At 38.2% G+C, this 10,897-nt stretch overlaps 1 protein-coding gene across 2 annotated transcripts in view; it reads left to right on the top strand.

Moving 5' to 3' along the window:
* Positions 1-361: 361 nt before the first annotated feature.
* Positions 362-10,897, top strand: part of tmem62 (transmembrane protein 62) — an 18,563-nt gene continuing 8,027 nt past the window's right edge. The window contains exons 1-11 of one of the 2 annotated variants that reach the window (XM_042501028.2): positions 362-575; positions 726-924; positions 2,862-2,973; positions 3,382-3,519; positions 4,995-5,040; positions 5,506-5,647; positions 7,278-7,402; positions 7,739-7,861; positions 8,540-8,695; positions 9,517-9,676; positions 10,266-10,464. In XM_042501028.2, coding sequence (XP_042356962.2) covers positions 529-575; positions 726-924; positions 2,862-2,973; positions 3,382-3,519; positions 4,995-5,040; positions 5,506-5,647; positions 7,278-7,402; positions 7,739-7,861; positions 8,540-8,695; positions 9,517-9,676; positions 10,266-10,464 — 1,447 coding nt within the window. In that variant the 5' untranslated portion in view covers positions 362-528. Of the gene's footprint in view, positions 576-690; positions 925-2,861; positions 2,974-3,381; positions 3,520-4,994; positions 5,041-5,505; positions 5,648-7,277; positions 7,403-7,738; positions 7,862-8,539; positions 8,696-9,516; positions 9,677-10,265; positions 10,465-10,897 lie in introns of both variants that reach the window. The other variant, XM_088087308.1, reaches the window with a different exon arrangement.

Below are 10,897 nucleotides of genomic sequence, written 5' to 3'. Positions count from 1 at the left end.
GCTTTATTTTCAGATTTTTATTATATAACACTGACTATTTGTCTACTGTTCATTTTTATTTGTATCTTATTATCTTATTTTTACATGTTTACTGTCTGAAGTTATTTTTATTTTCAGATTTTCACTATATTACATTGACTTTTGCAAGTTTTACAATGCATAAAACTGGGATTTTTTTTGCATAATAAATTGATGCGGTCTATAATATTGTTCATTTTTTCACCAAGTAATTTGTTAGCGTTATTTTTAAAGAGTTTAAATGACAAATTAGTTAGAAACCCACCACTCCGCTTGACCGTTTCGTTATTCTCGTGTTTTCACGCGATAGCAGCTTGGTGTTGCAGTGGATTGCGGTCCCCGGAAAACAGTGTCAGAGTGGGACCTCTTCCTGCTCGCTGTTTCCCGGTGACGTTTTCACATCCAGCCGGTCAGTGTGCTGTGTTGTAGCTGGTAGGTAGCTAGCTGCTAGCTAACCTGCTGAGCTACCTCCTCCTCCGCCTCCGAGGGCAGCTGAGCGGAGAGCCGTGAATGAGCCCAATGCATCTCCCGTGGCCGCGATGGCAGCGACACAAACGGTCTGAGAACTTAGCTATGTAGCCAAATGGTTCACAATATCTGTAGTTAATGTTAGTGTGATTCGTGCCCTTAGCTGTTTCCACCAGTAGCTTAGCTTTTCTGTGTCCGGGACAGACGGCGGCAGCTAGCCCCCTCTCTCGCCACTACAGGAGGATGCTGAAGCTGTTCGGTGCGCTGGTTGTCCTCGGACTGGCCCTGGCGTGCATCACCTCCTGGGTGCTGGACAGCTACGACACGGCTTGGCACCCGAAACGGAGCGTTCAGCACCCCGCTGTCGGTGATGGATCTAAGGGGAGCTCTCCACCATTCCCCGGCGGCGAGTTGAGCAACATATTCTGGTTTATACAGGTGCGCTTTATTCTGTCCTGCTAGCTAGCTTTGTTTGGTGCAAGCCATTCACCAATAACCAGTGGTGGAATGTAACTAAGTACATTTACTCAAGTACTGTACTTAATTACAAATTTGAGGTACTTGTACTTTACTTGAGTCTTTTCATGTCACTTTATACTTTTACTCCACTACATATAAGAGGGAAATACTGTATTTTTTACTTCACTAGATTTACCTGGACACTCAAGTTACTTAAGATTTTTGCATAAAAAACATCAGAGGGGTTTATGAAGTATTGGTTTGTTCTGAATTAAATATACCATTTTGATAAATATTTTTAAAATTATTTTAGGTTATGTGGGTGTTTTACGGGTGGGTTTTTTTAATCTAATAATTTAGAGTTTTTAGGATTTTTGAAAAAAAAATTAAATTGAGTTTTGGGGGTGTTTTTTGGGGGGGCTGTTTTGCTTGTTTGTTTTTGGGGGCTTTACTTTTTGTTTTTGGGTACTTTTAAACCTTAAAATACTTTTTTTCCTTAATATATTTACTAGGTACAGGTTTGAGGTACTTGTACTTTACTTGAGTATTTCCTTTTCATGTCACTTTATACCTTTAGCTCACTACATTTCAAGGGGAAATATTGTACTTTTTACTTCACTGCATTTATCTGAACGCTTTAGTTACTTTACACATTAAGATTTTTTGCATTAAAAAACATCAGAAGGGTTCATAAAACATTGTTTTGTTTTAAGTAAAATTGATTCGTTGCTTAATTAACCAGTTCATCAATAAAATAATAATAATAACAAGAAAAATTCTAATAATTTTGTGTTTTTTGGGTGGGTTTTTGTTTTAGAATTTTGAGTTTTTGGGGTGTTTTTTATTTGGTTTTTTTTTTTTTTTTTTTAGATTTTTCTGCACTGGGTACTTGCAGTACTTTTTCTCGACTATACTTACTTACATATAGTTAGGTAAAGTTTTCAATGCAGGACTTAATCTTGTAAAATAGTATTTTTTACAGGGGTTATTGGTACTTTTCTCTTAAGTTAAGGATCTGAATACTTAAAACTATTGTCAATAACACTGTCTATATTCAACCAATACCTCTACTTTTAATGTCATAATCAAAAAATTAACATGACAGTAGAGTAGAAAACATTTTCTTTGCGGTGTATCATATGAAGCTAGCTGTGTCAGTTCACCCACTGGACTCGCTCTAAATGATTGACAGAAAGGGGTCACTGACCACAGAAGTGTGTCATTGTGAAGTAAAAATGTGCTTCGGCAACAAAGTAAGTTGTAGTCAGACTTTGCACCTTTTGTGTTTTACAACTCTCATACTAAGGGACTGTATTTTATTTATCAGAAGAGTGGGGTGGCTCAAGTTTGCCAAACACCATAACCATATTTTTTTAATTCACACTAAATGTAGGCATTGAATTGAATGCAATGAGTAAACATTACAAAAGTGAAAATGTGTCCTTAGATAAAATGTCCTTAAACATATCCATAGATATGTGAAAGTTAAAAAGTTGAAAATAAAATGTCGGAATTGCAAAAAATACTTTTACTATTGTCATGCATGCAGGAGAGCAGAATTTAATGTTTCCTACAAGATCTGTGGGCAGACCAAGTGCAGATGGTTTTGGTTTATGGCTTTTTTAGGAGGGATAAAATGAGCAATGAAATGAGGGTCATTGGGTATTTAAAGTTATTACAAAACACAACTATTTAAAGTCGTATGTTCCTCCCTTAAATCCAAATAAAAACACAGGAGCTTAAAAACACAGAGCTTAAAAAATAATATGACATGCCTCCCCAGTTTTGCATTACCCGTACCCCTTCATCAATAACAAACAGTCCCTAATGTGTTTAAAAGGCTACACAAAAAACAGTCTAAAGACCATTTTAATCTCTTTTATCCCTGATTTTGTTTATTTCATCTGTGGTTCAAGGTGTCCGATATTCACATAAGCCGATTTCATGACCCAAGACGCATTCCAGATTTTGAAAAGTTCTGCACGGATACAATTGAAGTGATCAAGCCGGCTCTGGTACTCGCAACAGGTACAGTAACCAGTTACTACTATGGACACTATTATGACGTCTGCTGGTGTGCGATTTGTGGTTATGTGTGTCTTTGAGTGACATTTTGAATTACCCTGTTGTATGAAATGTGCGATACAAATAAAGCTGCCTTGCCTCGTAGATGAAGGCCAGAGGGGCCCCTAACACTTTGGGCCCCTGGGCCTGTGCCTTGTGGGTTCGCTTGGTAATGACAATATGTCTCCACATAGTCCCACTGCAAAAATTAAGCCAAAATGTCTCAGATACAGCAGATACTGTATGTGTTCACTCTTCCTTTAGGACAATTAAGTCTTATCTTATCTTAAAGTTACTTGTGAGTTCTTGTCCTGGGGCGAACTGGGTGTGGCCCTATTGTTTTTCAGCTATATTTCTTCTCTCACCCTGCAGGGGATCTAACAGACGCTAAAACTGAGAGTAAGGTGGGCTCCCTCCAGCATGAGGTGGAGTGGCAGGCCTACCACAACATCCTCAAGAGGTCACGTGTGATGGAGCGCACGAGGTGGATAGACATCCGTGGAAATCATGGTGATTAACCGCAGCACTTTGTTATCTTAATGTTCTCTCCAAACTCACTGGTTCAATGGAAACATCCCAGAGTACAATTAAGATTTTCAGAGGAATCCATTAACTGTGGGCGCTCGTCCTTCCCCTCCTCTTCAATACAGCTCTCCCCTCTGTTATTGAATCTCAAGCTATTAGATCTGAAAGAAGATATGCTTGCCCCGTAACTGTCGGAAAGAAAAAAAGGAAAGCTAGTGATTGGATCTGGACTTTCTTCTGACAACTATTCTGCTCTTATTGATCGCAGTTGTTGATGTGTGTCCTGTCAGTTTATGGGTTCTATAGTAACAACAGATATCGTTCGATATCTTCCTGTAACATGAGGAAATCTGATTCTGATCAGATATGGGTCGCTCCATGGGGAATTTCTGCATTAGACGTTCTGCTGCTTAGTAGTAGAGTTCAATCAATTTCTGGGTTTGCTGGTCCGGCCTGGTGTAAAGATAAAACCGGTAGATTTCATGCAAACTGGCTGCACCACCACATACCATTATGAGACACAGCATGTGCTAACAGTAACACAGTCTAAATCCAATTTGTATTGCATTATTAATAAGCAATATGGCAACTTGATTAACGTTATATTATGTTGAAAAATGGACTAACAGAGACACTAGTGTCTGACAGGCCGAGAGCTGAGCCTGGCAATGTGAAGGAGATCAGATTTCAGTAGAGTTGGGAGGGGGAAAGAGTGGTGCATGTTGTGGGTTTTTTTTTTTACTAGAAAGTTCATGTGTTTTTCGGGGGGTTGATGGGATGAGAAATGATACTTTTAGTCTTTTAGTCTTAAAACTGCAGAAATATGACAACATTTTGGGTTTTAAGGCCGACGAAATAGTCATCCTAACTGACCGCCAGCGACACAGTGCATCATTTTAAGTTTAACTTTTGTCGCCCTTTTTATCTCTATATCTGTTGCTTGCTTTGAAAGTGTCGCATTGGACAGAGAACAGATGATTCATTATTTTGAAGTTAGTTATCTACGTGATGTCTCCTTATGTTGCTATACAAAACAAAATAAGGTGGCAGCTGGCTGGCGGGAGATCGTTGGGAAGCTGAATGTTTGGACCATAACTAAAAACAACCTACTTGCTGTTGGCTCTATTGTATGAATTTTCCAGTAAATATCACAATATAAAAGGTGTTTTTTTTGTTTCTAAAGTAACGTTACAAATATAGGACGATAGCAAGTACTCACAAATCTTTTAAATGGTTATGTCTTTAGCACATAGCTGATAGCTACGTGATTTGTTTATATTAGGTGGCAGAAGTGCTTATTTATCTGATTCAGTGCAGACAGAGAGCTCCAATATGACAAACCGGTTTGAAAATGTTTAGACCGGCCCAATCCTAATTAGCAGCAGACCATAAAGCTGTTGTCTTGTCTTTTATAGTTCATATTCTGCTAAATCTCACACTTATTTCATTTCTTCTGACAGATGCCTTCAATATTATTTCACTGGACAGCATCAACAATTATTACCGGTCAGTATGAAAGGTCAACGCTACAGTAAATTCCTGATTTACACCCAGGCAGATTGTATTCCTGCATGTCCAAAAGCAGCCGGCTGAGTGTGAAGTCGATCAGAGCACGCAGTAACTTCAGTGCCTCTGAAACATGAGCAGTTGCAGACCTATTTATTGCCAATAATCCAAGCTGTCTGAGCTTCTAGAGGACTAAAATAGAGGCAGAATCTTCTGATAGAAATTATGTTTTATGTGACGTTGCTGCTTCTGTTAATACTGATTGATCTTTTATCTCCTCAATAATCTTAATGTTGTGGTTGTCCTCTGCCAGACAAAGTTCTGTCTCCTATGCAAGCCTAATTTATTTATTTAAAATGCATCAAATTATCTCAGGACTCTATGAGGATTGGAGCTGCTGGCTGGCTCAGTCCCAGACTGCTATATCTCGTTGCTCACATTGACTTTTTTTTCAATTTTCTTTAGGAAATACTCAGCTAATCAGAAAGTAGGCTCTTTCCATTATGTTCACAAAACTCCCTTTGGCAACTACTCCTTTGTCTGTGCGGACGCCACTCTGACTCCTGGACCCAAGAGGCCGTACAATTTCTTTGGGATTCTCAACCAGGTGAAACTGTCTGCACCTTCTCCTCTGAACATTAACATTCGCTGAATGTGTGGCAAACTTCAGAAAGCAGAAAACTTTGAGTACTGCAATCACTTGTTCATATTATTACCCTTGAAGATTAGAGGTCTTGTGAGATTTAAAGGTATACTATGCAGAATTTTCCTGAAACAATGTATAGAGTCCGTCTATGGGCTCTACCTTACACCTGGTGCAACACAGTGTAACACAACTGTCACTGCTAGTTTCAGACTGATGCAGTTGTCATTTTGACGGCCAGCGTCCATGTTGTGTAAGTACTTGCACCCATCTGTGCACCCCTGGGCATGTAGGTTGTGAATGAGGTGTTGTCAGGTGCATTTTTGGCATATTGCTATTCTGAGGCAGCAAAAAGCGATTGTGCCATTGACTAACAGAAACTTGCTCTAAAGTCAATAGTGAAGTGTTTTCCTGCTATTTGAAGAGCACATTATTCAGATATTCAGATGCACCTACATAGGCAGGTTCACAACCCATGTACACTCTGCCTGTTTGCAGGAGAGGCCTTGATGAGTTACAGGTAGATGAAATAATACATAATTAATGAGGAAAATGTTAATTACATTATCTAAAATGGGAACATAGCAGAGAGCAGAGCAGAGCTGCTGTGCGATTACTCATTAACACACGACAGGATGAAGATCAAGATAAACTTTATTGTCACCGGGGGAAATTTGTCTTGGGCTACAGTACAACACAAGGCTGCAATTACAAACTATACTATAGACAAACAACACAGCGATACACTGATGACACAAATTAGGTGTCACCTAAAGATTAGGAAGCAAAGTTATATGGGCTTCATGTATTGCACCAGCTCTATAATATTGCACCAGCTTCTGCAATCACAGTAATACTGCACAGTACAATATTGCACCAAAAAAAGCACAATATTTGCTGCAGTGATGTTACTGCTCTTACTGCATAACTGACAGCAGAAAACTGTTTGCTTCTTTAATTTGCTGAATCATTGTACCAGGTGGAGAAGCACTAGTCTTTTAAAGGAAATGGGAGATGATAAATTGGTTGAATTCATGCTATGCCCAAAACACACCTGTGATTAATTAAGGGATTAAAAACAACCCCTTTGCAAGTTGCCCCTTATTTTGCACCCACATTATGCTCTGTTTAACTAGCACAAGTTGAGTTGGAAATGCCCTAAATGCACATGCGCGACTTTGTACTCTAGATTGTTTAAATAGGGCCCTATATGTTTATTTTTATGAGTCTTTACTATAGACTTATACAAAAGTAATCCCTCTCAGTCGTCACTTATGACCCACTTTAAGTGGTTGCTGTTTTCCAGCCTTTACTTTCTTAATTTCTTCTTAGCGAGGCAAAACACCAAGTGGAGTGAATGTGGGGTTGGCTTTAAATGTTGCCGGCGATACTGTTTGCCTATAGTAACTGACAATTCCTGCATAGCATACCTGCAAGGTCCCACCCTTATAAGGGAATGTGGTATAGTAAACAGAAGTGAAAAAAAATGTGGTAATTTTAAACAGTGCTGTAAATGTGACTAAACAAAGCACTAATACACTGTAAGAATAATGCATGAAATGGGACATTGTTTCTTTTTCTCAATGTATGCCAGACTCAAATGGACCTGCTGGACACGTTCAGAGCTGAGAGTCTGAAAAGCAACCAGTCGATCTGGTTTGGCCACTACACCACCTCCACTGTCGTCTCCCCGTCTCCAGGAGTTCGGGACATGATGAGGTAAAAAAAATGCTGTATGTTTGAAGCCAAACCTTTTTTTTTTTTTAAACAGGGTATGTAAATGCATGTTGTGTAAATGCATGTCCTCAGTAAGTCATTCTGCAAATGACAGTGTGACATGCTTTTGACATGCACGTTAGATTTTATCACACATTCTTAACATGATGAAATGTTTGACTGGCATGTGCTTTTAATTTGATCCTTTTAAATATATACAAATCCAAGTGACGAGACATTTATTTTTTAGAATCCTTTTGTTTTGCATTTTCAGGACTAATCAAATTATTTTCAAGAGCATGTTATTACATTCCTTACATTTGGACTTCTGTTGGTTAGATCTGCAGTTGCATATCTGTGTGGTCACCTGCATACACTCGGCGGCCTGATGCCCGTCCTCCACAGCCGACACCCACAAGGCACCCTGGAGCTGGAGCTGGGCGACTGGATGGATAACCGCAGGTATGAAAACCAACAGGATTGTAAAATATTTCTATTTGATCTGCTCTATATTTCTTTAAAATATGGTGTTTTTGTCTGTGCCATATCACTGTCCCCTTTTATATGGGTTTTTTTCAGCTCTTTGATTAATTCTTTTTTTCTCTTTCTTTGCTAATCCTGCCCAGTATAAAGCGTACACTGACTGTGAAACTTTGTCTGGGAAAATGTAAACATAGTCTCTTCCTGTCAGCGTGCAATAAATGGTTTAATCTGATTTCGTAGGAAATCGGTCGCAGGGACAGGCATTAAGAATAACCATATAGAAGAGAATAAAATAACCACAGCTGTAGGTCTTGTTCGCTTATGTAAGTCATATAGAGGCATCAGTATGAAACTGAGACTGTTTCATAACTAGTAAAAACTCTTTGTAGCTGCTTTAAATATATTAATCATTTCAAATTATGCCATTTATCCTTGTCTGGTTTGCCTTAATTTGATTAATGATATCATTAGGAATTCTTGTTGTATAGAAAATAAAAAAAATGTGTGGTAATGTAATAATAAATAATTCAAGGCCATATCGTCTATTGTATTTCATGACTGTAAATACTGCATTAGATCTCTTTCATTGTGCTAATAAAAAATCTTAAAGTTAACTTGGTGAACCCTGCAGAAACCCCGTCTCATGTCTGTCTCCAGGTACAGAGTTCTGGCCTTTGACCACGACCTGCTGAGTTTCTCTGACCTGAGGTTTGAGCAGTGGCCCGCAGTGCTCATCACCAACCCCAAGGACGCACAGTACTTGCACCCAGGAGTGGAGCCGCTGGGTCGAATACGGAGGTCGACCCACATCAGGTGTCTATTCTGTGTGTGTTGATTGTTTGTTTAAATGTAAACTCCTCATAGGCTCGAGTACACACATTTTTCGAGCACCTGCACCTTGTGTTCCCAGCTTGCAGTGTGGGCTAATGCATCACTGTTAAATAAACGGTAGTTTACATCTGTGCAGGTTATGTTTTGGGGTTTGTGGTGTGTTAGATTACTACTAGCAGTACTGTTTCTGCAGACATAGGGACAGTTTTTAATGCCATTTGGTAAAAAGTTAGTTTGTTAATCTTTTGAAGGATTTGTTAAAATAAGGAGGCAAGGCGCTACTAACATTTTTTGTGAGAACCTTACGATTTTTTTCATTGTGGATTAATCTGTTGCTCATTTGCTGATAAATCAGTTAGTTGTTTGATCTATGAAATTTCTATAAATGGTGAATTATGTCAATCAGTGTTTTCCAAAGCCCAAGATTACGTCCTTAAATGTCTTGTTTTGTCTAAAACCCAAAAATATTATTTTACTGTCACAGAGAAGAAAAGAAAACAAAATATTATATATTTAAGAAGCTGGAATCAGAAAATATTGACTTTTTTGCCTAAAAAATATTCAAACTGATTAATTGAAATTGCAGGATTTATTTTAAAAGTTGACAACCAATAGATAAACCATTGCAGATATAATATATCCCCTGTAATTGTTAAATATTGAATGTAACATGATGCAAATCTAGATTTTTTTTTTAAAACAACAAACATAAAGTGTTTTTCACCATGCAACAAAAAAGCGCAATGTCGCTGTCTTTGTCTGATGTTTAATATAAAAACATTTATTTTCTTGGATCTTTAAAGGATCTTGGCGTTCTCTGAGGCCCAAATCACAGCGGTGCATGTGAGCGTAGATGGGGAACCTCTGGGGAAAGGCCACTCAGCGGGAGGTCCTCTCTACGTTCTGCTGTGGGATCCGTCTCTCTACCTCACTGGACTGCACACCATCAGAGTTAAAGTGGAGGTCAGTGCAGCATTCATTTATCTTCCATTTAAAGTGTTCAGAGACTTTTAAATATTTAATGGGTCTTTATTGAATTTGTTTGCTAGAGTTTAATTTTGATTCAGTTGATGTAGATATGCTGTCTGGGGCACTGTGGCTTTTATATTTATTATTTTTATATAAATAAATAATTTTTTCATCTTTGTAACTGCATTTTTGCTTGTTTTTTTTGTTTTTGTTTTGCAAAAATGTGTTGTTTTTTTTATCAGATACTCAAATTACAGTGCAAGTGCAGTTCCAAAAATGTGTCAGGTGTGCATTTGTGCATTTGAAAAAAATATTTCAAAAAGAAAAGTGAATGTACAAAGATAATTGTCAAAAAAAACAAAAGTAAAGAAGCAAAAACAAAACAAAAAACATTTATCATAAGGATAACTTTTGCTATTTTGAATGGTGATTTTTATTTTAAAAAATTATCACCATAATTAATTTTACCTTTTATATGTCATAGCTTTACTCTTATTGTAAGTGCTATATGTGCTATACAAATAAAATCTGCCTTGCCTTATAGAATTAACCCTTCTTTCTCTTCTTTTTGTGTGTGCGTCAGGACTCGGCAGGCCGGTCGTCAGTGCAGGAGCAGCACTTTACTCTGGAGGACGACCTGACTCCCAGCTTCGGTTTCGTGCAGTCCTTCATCCTCCTCACAGACCACTACATCCTTGGCCGAGTGGCCTTCATATTTATGATGCTGCTGAATGTCGGGGTGCTGCTGGCCTTCAGGTTCCTGCGTGTTCCTGCTGGGAGAGGTGAGCTGTCACCGACCGCCCTTCAAATACATTCATCGTCATATTTAAAAAAAAAAAATTATTAGAGGCAACTATAAAGCACTTAATTGATGTCCATATTCTGATTTATCATGTTAATTAATAAAGATTTAAAGGGTAACTTAAGTATTTTTCAACTGGGACCCTATTTTCTCTTTTTTATTTTTCTCTAAGTGACTAAAGAGAACAACATTTTTTTTAATGGGTCCAGTATTAAGCAAGAGGGCTGCAGCCAGGACCCGCAAAACAATCTGCGATGTAACCACTCAGAGGAATGTGCACACCGTCAATGCACGTTGGTTAAAAGTGCTTGTTTTTTTGCCACTGACAGGCTCAAATTCTTATTATTGTATGTCAAATGTCATTATAGAAAGGATCCTACAGAGACAGACCTTTTTGTCAAAGAGTAAGATCA

Source organism: Plectropomus leopardus, chromosome 14 (assembly GCF_026936395.1).
Source record: "Plectropomus leopardus strain MGB_pleo_1.0 chromosome 14, ASM2693639v1, whole genome shotgun sequence".
NCBI lineage: Eukaryota > Metazoa > Chordata > Actinopteri > Perciformes > Serranidae > Plectropomus > Plectropomus leopardus.
Note: the sequence above shows the minus strand (reverse complement) of the source record. Positions and strands in the feature narration are given on the sequence as shown.